Source organism: Monodon monoceros, unplaced genomic scaffold (genome assembly GCF_005190385.1).
Source record: "Monodon monoceros isolate NGI ecotype Baffin Bay Population unplaced genomic scaffold, NGI_Narwhal_1 Super_Scaffold_1, whole genome shotgun sequence".
Taxonomy (NCBI): Eukaryota; Metazoa; Chordata; class Mammalia; order Artiodactyla; family Monodontidae; genus Monodon; species Monodon monoceros.
The window spans coordinates 48697993-48717067 of NW_021703765.1; the positions used below are offsets into that span (position 1 = coordinate 48697993).

A 19075-nucleotide genomic window follows, 5' to 3' on the forward strand; every position below is an offset into this window, starting at 1 on the left:
CATCTAAATGCAATAGTAAAATAAAAACGTTTTCTCAGATATGCAAGACTCTTTGAAAATTTACTTCCTGTGCATTTTTAAGCAGTTACTTGTGGGTGAGCTATAAGGGAAAAAAAAAAAAAAAAAAGGAAAAACAGGCCCGCATTTTTCCAACCATGTATACTAGTATATCTTCAAGGTCTAGAATAGTGCCTGGCACAAGACAGGAGCTCCATAAATATTTGTTGACTAACATGAGTTGAAAGAAGTAATGGAATTAATGTAGGGATCCAGTGAGAGAAATTCCAGAATTGCTGTTGTAGGACAGCCTAGAAAGTAAATGGTCCAAATTAGTACAGAAAGTTTTTCAGCCCAAGAAGTATGTCTTCAAGAAAAAGAACAAAAAAGATTATAATCAAATAGAATAACAGGCATTAAATAATATTAATGACATGATGAGGAAAACATTTCTAATCTCAATAAGAAAAAAGGTAGTTAGAAATTATAAAAACAACAAAGCAAACTTATACAAGTACGTCGTTATCATAATACAGTTATAGGGTGACTTGAGCAACTGATTTGGGACAGAGTAGAAAAGAATCTATTTGACCTGGACATTAGAAACACTCTCCTTGAGTGGCACAGGGGTCATGACAATGGATCTATAGAGAAGGAAATGAATCCTGGCTCAGCAGTGAATAGTCAATAAATAAACATTGTTCATTATTTTCCAACTTCTACAATCAACTTGTAAACAAAATACAAGGGACTGAAATCTGGTAACAGAAAAGAACATAGCAACTATCAACTTTGTCAATATTTATTGGTTCCGCTAACACAAGGCAGAAGGTAGCAAGAGAGGAAGAGTGATGCAGGTAAGGGTGAAAGCATCAGTATCCTCCTGTGATACAGAGGTGAGTTCAGGGAGACTGTTCAGACCTCTCTCTCTAAAATATCTTTATGTAAATATGTATATCTGCATAAATGTATGTATTAAGGTCCAAAAAGAAAACAGCACTAAAATAACTTCAAAAATAGGTGCGGGAGGGAAAAATTATTCCTCTTCATAGCAAGAAGTAAACAACTATTGTCTCAAGTTGATAAATCAAGTGTTGAAGTGAAAATACATCATTTAGAACTTTGGAGAACTAAAACCTGGGACAGGCATGGGTGGGAAAGAGTGGAACAGGAAACTATTGGTTGATGATAACTATACAACTTTATAATGTACATGTATTACTTGAATAAAAATTATAAAAGGAAAAACGTAAAATCTGCTAAATAGTACGTTATACTCCTTTTTCGTCATAGCATTTTTTTTTTTTTTTTGCGGTACATGGGCCTCTCACTGTTGTGGCCTCTCCCATTGCGGAGCACAGGCTCCGGACGTGCAGGCTCAGCGGCCATGGCTCACGCGCCCAGCCACTCCACAGCATGTGGGATCCTCCTGGACCGGGGCACGAATCCGTGTCCCCTGCATCGGCAGGCGGACTCTCAACCACTGCGCCACCAGGGAAGCCCCGTCATAGCATTTTAATTTAATAGAAATATATTCTAGTAAACTTTACATAAAATTTTTTTGAGAACTGAGGTACTAAGGACGTACACCTTCTTATCTTTCTGCTGTAACACTTAATGTTTTCAGACTTTCAAGCATTTCCAAAGCTAATAGTAAAGTCTATTTATGCCTTTAAAATTCCAAAGGAAATAAGAATAAAGTTCTCTCTAAACTATTCCAAAACCAAGACATTGTTAAACTGTTATAAAAAGAAACTCAATTTTAACTATTGGTTTAAAATACTTCACATTTCACTTTTATATTTCTCTTTTAAGATCTATTCAAATTAATAGCTTGAGATTCATGCAATAAACATTCAAATAGTTGACCTGATTGTGGTAAATAACTTATACACAGAACTAAGCTAGAGAGGCCAAAAAGAGCACTGACACTGAAAGGTCACTGAAAAACACTAAAGGAGTTAAATGGCATTAATCAATCCTAATTAAGTATTCAAATGTCACCCTACCACTTTTTCATTGAAAACTGAACACCTTATTGTTTCCAAGAAATCAACTCTGATATATTAAAATGTCATATCATGTTAGACAACCTCTTGAAACCCTTAGTTTCCAAGTTTAAAAATGCCACTGGTATAAACAGTTATAAAATGAAACAATATTCCCTAACTTGTTTATTACATCTAGTTTTCTCCAGTTAACTGCCACTCTTGATAATACCTGTGAAAAAGAGTCAACTCTTGATTGTTCACTGATCCTAGCTTAAATTTAAATGAATGTGAGAAAACAGGCTAGCTCCTATTCCATCAGCAGGATTCTGTTTTCCTCTTGCCTATCTTCAACTGCTGCTGTCAGAGAAAGAAAAAACAACCTCAATTTCACAGGAGAATGCAATTTCAGTAGCTATAAGCAGGTAAACGGGAAAGAAGAGTAATTCTACTTGTAAGGGCTGAAAGTATCATTCATTCTGAGTTATATTCCAGCCTGTTCACAGAGATGAAGAAAGAAAAGATTTCAGTTTTCAGTTAAAACTTACCAGATAAACAAGTATGCTCAACTGTTTGCTATACCCTAAAAAGATTTCCTCAAACTTACTCATTTTCATTCAAAAGGGTTTTACTAAACACCTACAGTGAGTACTGTAAGTGCTAAAATACAACAGTGGCCAAGATAATGTCACTTCTTTAAAAGAGTTTACAGTGTACTAAAAAAAGAAAGACAATAAAAAGTAATTACAATAAAGTATGATTCACAACATTAAAGTGGAAATACACGGTACTATGAAACCACAGAGCACAACTAAGTCGAGTCTAGGAAGTCTGGGAAGGTCTCCTGAAGAATACATTTAAATTCAAATCCATAAGTAAGAAGAGTTAGCAAGACAAAAGAAGACATTTGGTCAGTATTTCAAAAATAAAGAACCACAAATCCTCTGATTATGAGTACCAATTTTCCCTTTTAACAACAGTTGAAATATGAGTTTCCTAATATTGACAAAAATACTTTTAAAAATATTAAAATCTATCAGACAACTATGGTTTAACTGCTTTGTTCAGATTTTTCTTTTTTAAATGCCTTCTATCCAGTACAGTGACTGTTCTTTAGATTAAGGAAATACTTTAGTTTCTTGAGGGAACCTGCAAATGGTTCCTGTAAATAGTAATGTAATAACAGTACTAGTAAAACACAAACAAGCCACATTAAATTAGAACTTTTTATTATCTAATTTATCTTTACTGAATAATTCCTTTCATCTAAACATCTCCTGATGTTTTCATAATGTGAGCATAAGAAATAATCACTTCAACTTATGAAGGGTAAACAGCAAGTTGCAGAATTACCATTTAGAAATTTAAACAAAATGTATGTTGCTTTTAAAAGGTCTCAGCAAAACATTAATTTTTATAGATATTTAAAGCTTGCTCTAGGATTATCATTCTTACATATGACAAAATTAAAGTAAAATTTTAAGTAAGGCAGAACTTTACTAAATGTTACCTACTTTGACATTTAAAGGCAGGATTTAGTTAGTAGCAATTTAAAAGAAAAATAACCAAAAACAAGCAAAACAACCTTCCAAGAAAACAAGACTAGATAATAGGCAATGTTGAAGACTTAATATTACAGAGTACTTGTTTTGGTAACTTTATATCAAGCATAAATACTTTGAGATAATCAGTTAAGTTGTAATTCATTTAAACATTTATAAAATTAAGACAACACACAGACAAGGCATCGTCAAACAGTAGAAATTGGGAAGTTTGAGGGGCAAATTTAACCTAATTATCCATTAACTATGTGATCCTGGGAAAGTTTCTTAACTCTTTGTCAGCATAGTTTCCTCATTTGTAAAACAGATTTATCATCTACCGCACAGTGTTAAGGTGAAGATTAAGTGCTGGAAGGATGGGTATAACGTGAGCCCTCACAACTAGCAGATCCTACATTAAAAAAATGATTAGATCTACATTGTTCTTGGTTTCATTAAATGAAGCTTCATAAAATGAGGGACAAATCTTAAAGTAATCCCAGAAGGAAATTTCAGATTTAAAGAAAGGAAAGAAAAAGCGTGTAAATAAAGAAATGAGCTACACTCCTTGTCCCACCCCCAGATTAATACCATGTAATGAATTATAGGCCCACCTACCTAAAAATGCAAAGGTGAACAGAATGAAAGGCAAGAGAACATTTAGGGTAAGAAACAGCACAGAAGTGTGACATCCACCTGAAATTAGTGAAAATAGATGATAAAAAGAAAATCTACTTTTTAAAAACTGCAGAATAAAAATGATAATTTTAACAATTAAATATATTAACCGAATAAAGGATGGTAATTTAGAAAATACTTCAATGGGAAGGGTAGGGGCACACATCCACTAACATTTCTTCTCAGAATGAGCCTGGAGAAGAAAAATTCACTTAAGAAGAGAAGCACAAGATGCAAAGAATAAAAGAACAGCCAAAACTTTAAATCAAAAAGTGAAGAAATGTTCTGAAGATATTAGAAAGGAGTGTCTTCAAGCGCTAAGATGAAGAACACTATATCTTGGGGATGAAATGGAGAGCGAACTGTATGAAGCCAATTCGTGTAAAACATAATGAAAACCTTGTGATTTTTTTTCAGTGTACTGAGTCCTAAATAACTTGCTAATGATCAACTAAACAGAAAGGATGCTGGAAATAAACACAATCAGTCTTTGAGTGTGGCAACCATGAAAACGTATCTCCTATTGTGGGAAGTAAAATCACCGGCTCCAGCTGTTGTGCTCTGAAATCCTTCACCCGCCAGACAGGTGAACATACCAGGCATCCCACAGTGAGAAGCCAGCCAATGAATGAGTAGAGCAGGGATACCATGGCTCCAGAACTCCCCATTGGCCTTGCCAAAGCTTTCTTAAAACTGCAGTGCAGTCTAAGACCTTCCTTTTTCTCTCTTTTTCAAAAGGGTTAGATGCATGGACATCTCACAGCTCTCCCAGTCACCTCCAGCTCCTTCTTCATTTACCTTACAGGTGTGTTCCCCCCCAAAATCTCTTGAATATCTAATGTCATCCTGATGTTTGCTTTCTTAGAGAACTCAGACTTAAAATTTTCTATCCTTGGGAATCACTGAACAGAAAGAAAGTTCCTAATCTCTTGCCATTACTACCATTATTATATGGAAGGAAGAACCTCATCGCTTGTAGAAAGTAGTGGAGCAGTAGAGATGAGAGAAAAAATATGGTGAAGAGAAGGAAGTGCTTCAATCACTGGAGAGTTAAAGGCTGAGAAAGATATGCTCTCCACCCTTCCTGCTCAATCCTGTACTACATATCCAGAGAAAATAGAAGGAAAGGCTGCACCACACTGCAGGAAGAATAATTGATGATTTCCTCTTTGATCCTGGACTAGGGAAGAGTGAGACGGACAGATGGCTTTCTAGTTTCCAGATATCTCAGCTTGAGAGAGGGACTAGTCTGGCTGTGTGTAGAGTACAGACTAGAGCACTAGAGGTTGGAATCATATTCACCAAACAGGAGGGATACTGTAAGTCTTTTTAAGCTTCCATTATGTATTTTTACTTGCATTATCTCATTTAACGTTCAAAACAGCCCTGTGAAGAAGGTATTGTTAGTGTCACGCCATATGTTCTTGGCTTTTCTCCTACTCTGCTAATTCCTTTCTCAATCTTTTTTGCTGGCTGGTCCTTATTTTTCATTAAACCTTAATTAGTATGCCCAAGGATTCAGCCCTGAGCCTTCTTCTATTCTTTTCCTATACTTTTAAAGATGTCCTTAGGAGATCTTATCAAGTCCCAAGATTTTAAATGCTGTTTATATACAGTTGATCATTTTCAAATTTGTTTCTCTAGCTCTAACCTCTCCCGTTAGTTCCAGACTCACATATGCAACTAACTACTCGACATCTACATTTGGATATAACAGATGCTGTCAGTACCTGCTCGTATCCCTTTGGCATTCCCCTGCTTAAACTCTCCAATGGCTTCCCAATGTAATTAAAATCCAAATTTTCTGATGTCCCTACAGAATTTAGTTACTTCCCACCTTTCCAATATTATCTATCATTCATCCTCTTACTCATTTAGAATCACAGTGGATGTCCTACTCCTCAAATATTTCAAAATCTATTTCCACCATAGGCTTTTGCATTTGTCCTCTTCTTATCTTCAGTTCTTCAAGTGACGGCTCTTTTTTGTATCACTCAGGTCTCAGTTCTAATGGCACCTCCTCAGAAAGGTCATCCCTGACATCCATCAGTAGTCCTTCATTTCCCAATGCTTGTAGTCACTCAATTACATAATTCATTTTTATTTCTTCTTCAGCTCTTGTAATCTGAAATCATCTTATTTGCAGGCCCACTCCCAATCTTTGAAAATTAAGTATCAGCTCCATGACATACTAAGGATAGTATTCCTAGCCCCTAGAACAACACCTGGAACATAGTAAGTACTCAACTATTAATTGTTGAATTCAATTAAGGAGATAGTGTGAAGTTGGAATTCAGATTCATATCTATGATTCCAAAGCATATGGGGCCTTTTCCCACAACAGGCTGCCTATTCCAGTAAATGTGCATCCACTGAGATAGCAGTCATGGAAGAAAGAGTACTCAACTTTAGTTTGCATCATGCAGAATATTAGATTATTCCACCACTAAGACACAGTGGCGAATTCAAACCACCAGCCTTCCTGTAACATATACAAAAATGAAAATAATGGAAAAATATTAACTAGAAATAAAAAAAGCAAGAAACATAGTTTGCTATAAATAGTTCAAGTTCCTAAATAGCACTTACAGTTCAGACAAGGGAAAACAGCAAAATCTGAAAGCCTTTCCTAATGTAGAGTGTTAACCTCAAAGGAGTGGGAAAGAAAAAAGTCTGTATATGAGGTGAAGTAATAGGCATTATCTTGGGAATACTCAGTAAAAAGAATCCCTAGATGCTTGAAAGTGGAGAAATATGCAAGGAAGAAAAGAGAATGGCAGGAGTAAGAAAATAAGACAGGAATAGGGCTTCCCTAGTGGTGTAGTGGTTAAGAATCCGCCTGCCAATGCAGGGGATGCGGGTTCGAGCCCTGGTCCGGGAGGATCCCACATGCCGCGGAGCAGCTAAGCGTGCGCCCTAGAGCCCGTGAGCCACGAATACTGAGTCCGCGTGCTGCAACTACTGAAGCCCGCGTACCTAGAGCCCGTGCTCTGCCACAAGAGAAGCCACTGCAACGAGAAGCCTGTGCACCGCAACTAACAGTAGCCCCTGCTCGCCGCAACTAGAGAAAGCCTGCGCGCAGCAACAAAGACCCAACACAGCCCAAAATAAACAAATAAAATAAATAAACTAAAAAAAAAAGAAGACAGGAACAGAATTGTGAAGCAGTTTCCACCTATTTAGAAGTAAAAATGGAATGGAAGCATCAAATGCATTAGAACACTGCTACTCTTGAGCTTGTCCTACAACAAATACCAGATAAAGAAACATCATTTAAAGGGTAAATTGATGTGATTGCTGTAATTAATGAAAAAACAAACCTGTAAGTTTGTTTTAATTTCATAAAGTATTTATCCAAAGTTGACACAGAGTTGGAAAAAAGATCACTTTAAGTCTCAGAACTGATTACAAATGAAAACCAATGTATACTCTCTATTAAGAGGGAAATCACCTCTTACACAAGAAGACCCAAGAACCAGACTCACCGATCTTCTAAAACTTTAATGGTTTCATGAAGAACTTTCTGTTGCTCTCTCAGCTGTTGATTTTTGGTGAAGAATTCTTCTAGTCTCTGTGCATCTCTAAAAGTCAAGAAATAAGTCATTTTTTTTAATGGAAAAATACTCTAACAAGACTATTCTGTCATTAAGAACTCCAAAGCATGATCTCACCACTTACATATTATGAATTCGTTGTATCAAAACAAACAACTTAGAAGGTGAGGTTTGAATATCCTGTTAATCAGAGTTCAAATTATACTAGAATTTGCTCTGCAGTATTTTTATGTTCTACAGAAGTATCTTCGTAAGCACCAGGTATTCATTATACAATGCTGGAACACAGATGAAGGAGTAAATTCTGATGCCACCACTGACTCAACATTGTCAAAACTGCTATTAAAATGTACACTTACTGTTTTTTTAATTATTTTATCTACATTCAATAATGTAAATAGGTAACTCCACTCATATCATTCCTATTCCAATTATGAGGGATTTGTACTTTCTATTTTACTAATTTTTGTGTTGCTTAAACTTTTACCTGGTATTACTTTTAAGCCAGGGTTTACTGTGAAGTAGAAGTACACAAACCCTACATCCTGAAGCCTAGGTTTGAATCTCAGCTGTCACATACCAGCTGTGTGAGCTGGTGCAAGTAACCTAAACTCTCTGTGCCTCCAAAAATGTGGATACATTAGTAGTATCTACTTCATGAGACATTTGCAAGGACTAAGTACTAATGAATATACAGCATACAGAACAGTACTGGCACACAGTAAGTTCTATTTAAGTATTTACCATTTTGATTTTAGTCAGGAAAAAAGAAAGACACCTAAAATTTTCTTCTAGTAAACTACCTGGTTACTTTCCAAGGTTGTGCCATATTTTACCTCTCCATCATTATACTTCAAACAATCACATATATAAAGTATGCATACATTTTAATTCTATGAAAACCCATTAGAAATTGAATCAGGATTCTCTGTGTCATCTGGAATCTGAAAATATAGGATAATACCATGGTTCAAATATCTTCTCCCAGCCCTCTCAAGGGTCTGAAATATCAAATCAAATAAAGGAGACAAACCAGTCTGCCAGAAAAAGGAGATGTCCAAATGACTGTGTCAAAATTGCTAAAACGTAGAATGTAATATCACTGGCAACAAAACAGACGAGCAAAACAACTAAGTCAAAATGTCAGATACCAATACGAGGGTACTTCTTATATACTGATTGAATATTTGATATTGAATGAAAAGCCAATACATCTAAGAATGGCCTCCTGCTATACAACAAATATTGTTCTGGTAGCATATGTATATATATATGAAATTTTGGAAGTAATAGATAGCTGAAGCTAATAATAAAAAAATTTTCTAATACTTCTAGAAAATATATTTAATTCAGAAGCAGCACTAGGTTTTCACTGATCCTATTTTGGGAGTATTCAACATTTCTATTGATACATGTGTAATTTTGTAAATGAATCTGTGTAAGAGAGGAGCATTAGTCATGTGCAGAGACAACTATCATCAAAACACAAGTCTGAAGCAATTAAGTGACAGACAAATATAGTGCAGTTACTGATTTCTTTTCTAATTGCTTCTTCCAGGTGGGAATCCCTAGGACTGAGATACCCTCACAAATAAAGCTGTTCTAACAATATAGAGACCAGACATCCTGTTACTGTACCCTGACTGTCTATCATAAAATATACTTGGAAAGGAGAGTTATGGTCATACAGGCAAATCTGAGTTCTTGGTCCCACAATGCAATGACCTATCCTTCTACAAAATAAAGCATCCCTTTAATTCTCTGATTACTCAGGGGATTTAGTTACTTACCCATGCTTCCAAAATGTGTAACCCCAAGCTACCTAAGGTAGGCAGGTACAGAGTAATTACAATATATATTAAAAGGTTGCTAAGAGGATCAAAAGACTGAGAACTATACAGTGAAGTAAACCATTATCATCACCTACTGAACAACCAGTTGTGTTTCCACTCTTTAAGATTCAGAAATGTTTTAGGTGATTTTTGATAAAGTAATATTCAACAGTCATTTACAAATTAAAGGTTTTTCATGTGGTTGTTTGGTTAGAGGTATGGAGAAATACATTTTGTATAAAAAGTCTCAGTTAAAAAAAAGTACATTTGTTATAAGCAAATCTAGATCTTTTTAAAAAATTTTTAATTTATTTTTATTGTTTTTGGCTGCATCAGGTCTTAGTTGTGGCACGTGGGCTCTCTAGTTGTGGTGTGTGGGCTCAGTAGCTGTGGTGCGCGAGCTTAGTTGCCCCACGGCATGTGGGATCTTAGTTCCCTGACCAGGGATCAAACCTGCGTCCCCCACATTGGAAGGCGGATTCTTAACCACTGGATCACCAGGAAGGCCCTAGATCATTTCTAACTATGCCTAATCATTCAATCTGCAGGAAAATGATTCTGATTCTAGCCAAGAGGAAATACTATTCTACAGCTATAAATCTATCATTTAAAATAGTAACATTTTAGAAAATAAAATTACTAGGTCTACAAGAAGGATCCATTTTTAATAAAACTAAATTCCTTCAAAAACATTTAGTGAATGTAGTTTAAAATATAAAATCAAATAGCAAACACAATGTTTCTAAAAACTGACCAACACTTTGATTCTAAAGGATGTCCTTCTAATCAATGGTTGTTAATCTAGGATTTACAAGGTCATTTACTTCCAACACTGAACCAAGGTACAATATAAAGAGCTCACTGTCTAACTACTGATCAACTCCAAAATATTATACTTTGGGTATTATAATGGTAAGAGGGAACAAGAATTCCTATACAGTATTATTATATATAAAAGAGGAGACTTGTAGAATAACTCCAACAAACAGTAATTAGCTATTTAGTGTAGTGTGTGTTAAATCAGCATACCAAGTCACTGATAGTACATACTCATCTTCTGATTAACAATGCTTGTAGCCACCATCACTAGCTGGGCTATAAGCAAAGGTGAAGATGAAAACAATAGAATACGTGTATTTCATAATTTTTAATCTCAAACCACTCAAAAACAATTTCACCACTGAGGAAAAGCCTCCTTATCAACAATATATTTACTTGTTCACTTAATCCTAGAATACATATAAAGTAGTGTCAGAATTAGTGTAAGCCAATCATGTTAATTCAATTCTCTCTGCCAGTTATTATTTAGGAATGAACATTGTCAATGAGTTAGAGGAAGTCTGCTGGGGGCTGCTTCTGACAAACCTTTATAATTAGTAAAAATAAAAGGACACAAAGATGTTGTGCAAGTGATAACTAGAATGATGACGGCCAGCTTGACATACTGAAGTGAATCAAGACTAACAGGGCAAGTCTGAACACTAAAGATGGCAGAGAAGAAAGATAGAAGTAAGTGACAACCAGTCCTAGAATCTCCGTACTTTGGGCCTTCTATGTGAAAGGATACATCTTCTTTACCATAAAAGTCCCTTCTGGTGTTTTTTTGGTCTCACAGTAAGAAAATATGATAAACTAATAAGATATACATCCTAAATTTAAATGTTTAAAATGACACCTTTAAGGTAGGAACAGGTACATTTTCAACATGCAAAGCATTTAAAAGTGTCAGTAATTAAGAATCATAAAATTATTCTTCAAAAAAACTGTTTTAAAAATTTATGATTTCTCATTTCTGTATCTAGGTCATCTTCCAAACATGACTTTACAGGTGTAATGGAAAACTTCACAATTTCTATTTTCAGATTATAATAGCAAAAATAGTGAGGTGTGTTTTGATGAGTGGTTGGTAACTCCAGCTTCTGGTTACAGTCTTGGAAGCTTTAGAATATGAAGGAACTGAGGCCTATTGGTATATACTGTAAAGCAAATGCAATTATTATTAGTCACAATGATATTAATTTTTGTTATGAGTAATAACATTCTATTATGCCATCTGTTTCAGATTCCTGAATGCAGAAGGTCTAAAGAACCACGAGTAAAATCTGCTCCTGACTTAGAAAATCAGATCTGATTCTGGGCTTAATAACCAAAACAATTCAGCGGAACTGCTGGTAATTTCAAATTAGTTAAAAGGGGTCTCAGAATATCCATTTAGTTCCCATTTCTTATATGAGTTAGAAATCCCAGACTTATTCTGCTCCCCATCTTGTAGTATCTTAAATTCCAGGTATCAATCATAGTTGAGAAAAAAATGCCATTAACAGATCAAAATGATTTATAGATCAGTTTCCATCTTAATAAATATTTTAAGGAAAAAGATTATACACATATTAAAGTTATGTTAAAATATAAATATATGCAAATATTAACTAAGATTATACTCAAAATTATTCTTTTTCCTTTAGAATTTTTAATAACTCGCTGTCAACTACACAAGGTCCACACTAAGTAAAGCTAACTTCCTTATAAATAAAACACTGAATTCAAATAGGACATCAATATCAATTACTTTATAAATAGGACATCAGTGTTATATATACTGATACTTACAAAATTCGTTCCTTTTTCAGTTTGGTTACTTTTACTTGTAAACCTGAAAAAGAAAAAAATCCTCAGTATTTTATTTATACATTTTATCGTTTTAAAAGCAGTTAATCTAAGTTTCTTTATGAATCTAATGCTACACTATTAAGTTACCTGAGCCTGGCCTCTGAACAATGAGCCAGGTCCCATTAGTTTGAAAAGTGTATTTCCCTCACTTGCACCCTTAGGTCACAAAAGAGTATTTGCAACATTATTGCTCTTAGTCTATTGTATGACAGCCAAATAGAATGAAATTTTCTCCACCTAAAGTGAGTTACTTCCCAATAGCATGGGCAAGCATATAATTAGAAGTTCACTATAAATGAAGGTTTATGTTCTGGCATAGCCTATGTATTTTGATAACAGCAATAGTGCTTATGTAGGCTCAAATCTTCTGGGATTAAAACAGATTGTGTCAGGAAGTCCGGGACTAGGAACACAATTGCTTACAAAAAAGTACTTAACATAAGGCAGTACTGTTTTTAGCTCAAGATATGTATTACATGTGTTATATGTATTTTTAATTTTAATTGAGTCCAATACAAAATAGAAGACCACTGCCTATGGGACTTGGGTAATTACTGTTAAGAAAGCAGGCTGATGAGCATTGAGACTGCAAGAAAGGATATAAACAAAATAAGAGTGACATTCCTCAGTCTCAGAAACAATAATTAAAAGGAGAAAAACAGCCATTAAACAAACATGAAAATATATCCAACATCACTAGCAATATAAATCCAAACCCAAAAAATTACTTAGCAAAATTATAAAAATTATAATACCCAGTGTTGATAAAAGTGTTGTAAAACTACACTGCCATGCTTTGCAGGAGGTATTATAAATTAGCACAATTCTTTTGGAAAGCAAGCTAGAGACATATAACAGGACTCTTTTTCATCAATATCCCACATCTTGGATTCTAACCTAAATAATCCAAACTATAGAGAAACTCATAGTCACAAAGAATATTGAACAATGTATTGAAATATAAAATGCTTAAAATAGGGACGAGTTTAAGTAAAATATGATGTAACCACTAGACAGAATAATACACAGCTATTAAAATCATTAAGTAAAAAAGAATAAGTCTATTTAGCAACACTAAACTATTTGGTTCTCTATTTTCTCTATGCTATTTTCTGCAATGTGATTATTAAAAGGGGGGAAAAACTTCTGTGTTTACATTTTCAGATTCCTAAACCAATTTTTTTACTATTCTACAATTTTCCCACTTGTGGATATTATATTCACTTTTAAAAATAGTGCCTAGAAAGTTTAAAAATTCTATATCTACTTAAGAATTTCTTTTATTTGGGGCATAGTTAATCCCCAATAAATGGTTATTAGTTAACTAATTTCTGAAAAATTAAACATTGACTGTCTTTGGTAGTTTATGGATTCTAATAAGCTATACATTTAGAAAATCTTTCCATATAATTTGTATAGAAACATTAATAAATTTGTCACTTCTAAGAACAGGATTTTTTATTATCTGTCTGAACAACATTATTTAGCTAAGTAAGAGTTTTAGAAAACAGACCTATACGTTTCTCCACAATCTCCCCCGCCCTGGTGCTGACTAGGGATGAAATTAAAAGTCATACAGATACTAATGGGGAAGTCACCTTTTCTTACTGCCCAAGAGGTAAGGATTTAATGCTAGGAAATCCAGTTATTATGGAAAAATAAAGGCCCTGGAGAATTTTTTAGTTATACTTCTGCCCTATATCTCAAATTTCACCTCTAGGAAATGTCCAACTGATATGATACATTTACCCTCATTTCTATGGCCTATAATTTGAATAAATAAAATGTTATGAATAAACCTGTAATCAAATGTTCACAGCAGCTTTATTCATAACAGCCAAAAACAGAAACAACCCAAATATCCTTCAGTGAGTGAACTGTTAAAAAAAACAAAACGAAACAAAACTGCAGTACATCCTTGTACCACATGTACTACTCAGCAATAGAAAGGAAAGAGGTATTAAAATATGCAACAACCTGGATGGACTACAAGGGAATTATGCTGAGTTGGAAAAAAAAAAAGCCAACCCAAAAAGTACACCCTATGTGATTCCACATACATAACATTCTTAAAATGACAAAATTATAGAGCTGGAGAACAGATTATGGGTGGCCAGGAGCTGGAGGGGTTGGGGTGGGAGGAAGGTGGTTGGGGACTTAGCATTAGGGACCCTTGGTAATCCAGGGATCTACACGTTAGTGAATTAAAACACACACACAAATGAGGGCATGGAAAAGTAGCAGAATCTAAATAAGATTGATAAATTGTATCAATGTCAATTTCTAAGTTGTGCTATTATACTATAGTTATACAAGATGTTACCACTGGGGTGAACTGGGTAAAGGGTATATACTACAGTGTGAATCTACAATAAGCTCAAAATGAAAAGCTAAAAAAAAAAATTATGGAAAAATATTTACCCTAAGAGTTGGAATACTGTTAAAATGTAAATTATTATAATAAAGGGAAACATTAGTTTTTCACTGTTTAAAATAAAAACTGGTGTGATCTTTTGATTTTTAAAAAAATCTTTTCCATCTGTCAAGTTCATAGCTGGAGAAGCTTCCTTCTTTTTCAGGTAATGATGACAAACTCACAAGACCTTGAAAGTACTTAGTAAAGCATCAAATCATTCTTGAAGAATTAAGAAAAGAACTTGTGACCCTACTAGGCCAAAGACTAGAGTCAGCAGTTTTTCACTCTTTTACCCTTCCCAAAGTGTGTGAAAATTTACTTGCTTTTAGATTTTCTTGTTTTTTAATTTTGGCCGACTCTAAAACTCAGGTCCGCCTTCAGAAGTGAAAAGTGCACCCAAGATGAAATGGATTATTGCCATAAACCATTTTAAGAAAAGAAACAATGAGACAGAAAATCCTTATAAACTTCAAAAGAAAATTCTTGGGAAATATGGAAAGACTACTCTTTTATCTTGTAAGCATTCAACACCTGTGAGGCATTTGTTCTGTCATGCAGATCAGCCCTGAAACAGGTTTATGTGTGTATGTGTATGTATGTGTGTTTAAATTTTAGCATTTGCCATTCATCAAGTCAATTAGGCATCCACAATTAGAACCCCTATAAAGTGTGCTTTAATCCTGCTCCACACCCATCGGAAGGAATGAGGCTATACAACAATGCAGCTCCTGTATGAACAGGTAGTCTGTTCAAAAAAGTATTTAGGATTGTAACACTGGCAACCTGAGACACCTAATGAGGAAACAGCGCTCAAAAGACCAAAAGCGCTGCACTACAATTAACCTTATAACGTGTATGTGAATTTTCAAAGAAATGAAACAATTAAGGGCCCATATGTGTAGTCACGAATATAATACAAGAAACAAATTTAAATAAGAATTCAGAAATAAGCCAAGAATTCAATTTGTTATAAACAAAATAAAAATCATTGCTATGTTAATTTTTACTCATTCTCGTTTGCTACCCAGAATAAACCATATATGTATGTACTGTCACTCTAAAACAAGTTATTTATGGTTCTGAATTATAAATTATAAGCCTAATAACACTTCTTGATAAATAGTGGCTTTATATATAGCTCAAAGAATTAAGCTTCTACCAAAAACACAACTACTAGTATTTCTGTAACTGCCTAATCAATTATTTCAACTTCAAAGTAAAGACACTTGTCTTTATGAGATGCAGCCATATTTAAGGTGTGCTTAGTTTACTCTTAAGATTTAATGATCTCAAAATGGGTAAATTAATTTTTTGTGGATATTATCGAATTTATGTTAACACAAATGGAAAATAACATGTGAGAGTTAATGATAGTACTTTTTTATTGAATTATAAATGATGTATAATATTGTTACAGGTGTACAATATAGTGATTCCCAATTTTTAAAGGTTACACTCCATTTATAGTTGTTATAAAATATTGGCTATATTTCCCGTGTTGTACAATATATCCTTTTGTTTTTGTTTTTGGCCGCACTGTGCGGCATGTGGGATCTCCGTTACTGGACGAGGGATCGAACCCAAGTCCCATGCAATGGGAGTGCGGAGTCTTAACCACTGCTGGGTTAACGGACTGCTGGGGAAGTCCCTATCCTTGTAGCTTATTTTATACCTAATAGTTTATACCTATTAATCTCCTACCCTATATTGCCCCCCACTTCCCTCTCCCCACTGATAACCACTAGTTTGTTCTCTGTATCTGAGTCTGAGTGAGTCTGCTTCTTTTTTGTTATATTTACTAGTTTGTTGTATTTTTTAGATTCCACATATAAGTGACATCATACAGTATTTGTCTTTCTCTATTTCAGTTGGCATAATACCCTCTAAGTCCACCCATGTTACTGCAAATGGCAAAATTTCTTTTTTATGGCTGAGTAGTATTCCATTTTTTTTTTTTTTTTAATGGCTGAGTACATATACACACCACATCTTTATCCATTCATCTGCTGATGAACACTTGGGTTGCTTCCATATCTTGGCAATTGCAAATAATGCTGCTATGAACATTGAGGTGCATGTATCTTTTCGAATTACTGTTTTTGTTTTTTTTCGGATATATACCCAGGAGTGCAATGGCTGGGTCATATATGGCAGGTCTATTTTCAGTTTTTTAAGCAACCTTTATACTTTTTTCCACAGTGGCTACAACAATTTATATTCCCACCAACAGTGTATGACGGTTCCCTTTTCTTCACATCCTCGCCAACATTTGTTATTTGTGCTCTTTTTGATGATATCCATTCTGACAGGTGTGAGGTGATATCTCATTGTGGTTCTGATTTGCATTTCCCTGACGACTAGCCTTTCTTAATGACTAGGACACTGATGTTATGGACCAAAATTACTTGCAATTCCTTTCATTGCTAATTTGTGTAGTCTTAATATGAATGTTATCTTTTTGGAATTTTTGATGAAACATCTAAGAAAATAAATGGAGCAATCCGAAACTGAATCAAGAAATATTTATCCTGTCATATTAGAGTCTCTATACTTTCCGTTTCTTCAATGGGGCTCCAATTCTGTCTCAAAAATCTGCCTAGTTTTCTATGAAAATGATTACCTTATTTACCAGATATAGAAAACATTACTAGATGAGATGTTGATGGTAAAACATAGCGTAGACAAAAAGCATTTATTAAAATGGTGACATTATGAAAAATATTCTAAATTCCATCTTATTACCTGTGCTTTTTAATAATAAACCTGATACTGAAAGGGATTTTAAAAGGCAAAAAAAAATTGTATCCAAACAAGTTCAGATGCATTTAAGTTCTTATGCGTATCTAAGAAAAATTATGTAACTCAGGTACTACCTTCATATCTTTTCTTTCCCTTTTTTTTTTTTTTTTTAACCTGACACGAAGTTTTAAAAGCAATGACTGAATTTTAATTCCTATGTATACTTCAAAACCTGCAAAGTCTGGACAAGTCCATGTTTGATGTCTTTCAAGTAGCCTCTTATACTGGTTTCTCCAAGTGGATCCTCTACTTTAAAAAAAAAAATTAAGTACCCTTTAGGCATGTCTTTGATGTTATCACAGAGTCACAGGATCTAATTTTATATGGAACTATCTGGAACACATTGACAAGGGACTGTCAAAAAAAGTCTTCCTTTCAACAAATTTGCCTGGGCCCAACCAAAATGTTTTTAAATAACATACTAATTTTCAAAAAATAGTGCACGATCATTTAAAACTCTTAAGAATCCATAAGTGATTTAGAAATTGGCAAAAGTAGCCTGATCAATATATTATAATATGCCCGAAGTTATCTTCTCTCATCAGCTCAAACATATATCCAATACCTACCATTCATAAAGCACATAGATGTTAATCAAAATCATCAACAACTTCTGTATTCCTCCCTTAAAGTTTTTCCATGTATATAAACTAATGCTCCTGCGAGTGTGATGGCTACTAAGAGTATGGCCATGAGGAGTACACACTTTAAAAAGAAATTATCCATTATGTAATATTTGTGAGTCTTATATGTTCTGTAATCTGATGAATAGCATATTGTTCTTATCAAACAATATGTTATTTATTTTCTTGATGCTTCCTCATCATAGAGGTCTCCTGAAGACCCTAAAACACCAATGAACATGAAGAAGAAAGCTGCCAAATACTTTATCCTTGTTAAATTAGGAGCCTAAAAAATAAAACTGTCCCAGTTTTAAATGGGTATGCCTAAAAATTCTAAAATGAAGATTATGTACCACATGAAAAACAAGCAGTTTGGTTAAGTAATGAAATAACCGCAAAAATAAGTCACATATAAAACAGTATGTACACTGAACACAACAATACAATAAGCTACATGCATTTCTTTTAAAACTAGGAAAGAATAAACAAATGCCATTCCTATAAAATGGTGATTTATTTTTCTTTTCCCAACTTTCTACAGTATCATCTAAAAATAGAAAATTTAAAGTAAATGGGTAGTAAAGCATTTCAGGGTTTTAGAGATATGAAGTTTTGATATTTTCATATATTATGGGATTTTAAAAACTTATGTTCAAGAAAATGTTTCACTGATGCAGCTAAACTATGCAATTCATTCAGATACCATTTACTAACTTCTTACTATGTGCCAAGCACTTTCACCTATGGGAATGCAGGTAGAAAGATGAGTAAGATAGGGACTCTGCATAATAAAATTTTAATGATCTTCTTAAAATTTTAATGTCTTATTATAAGACAACAGAAAGTAATCATTTAAAGGATAAAGAATTTAACCTTATACTTGAAGATGGCAGAATGTTAATTCTTCTCTGTTAAATGTTTAATTAAAAACTCAAGTACATCTGGTCCTATTTAAATCATTTGAAGATATTGTATTT

The 19075-nt window shown here is 34.0% G+C and overlaps 1 protein-coding gene across 3 annotated transcripts in view; it reads right to left on the bottom strand.

The window, feature by feature from the left end:
- Positions 1-19075, bottom strand: part of RBBP8 (RB binding protein 8, endonuclease) — a 95565-nt gene that overhangs the window by 54072 nt on the left and 22418 nt on the right. For all 3 annotated transcript variants that reach the window (XM_029227259.1, XM_029227268.1, XM_029227276.1), the window contains exons 4-5: positions 12201-12243; positions 7690-7785 (exon numbers count right to left, since the gene is read on the bottom strand). In XM_029227259.1, coding sequence (XP_029083092.1) covers positions 7690-7785; positions 12201-12243 — 139 coding nt within the window. The remainder of the gene's footprint in view (positions 1-7689; positions 7786-12200; positions 12244-19075) is intronic.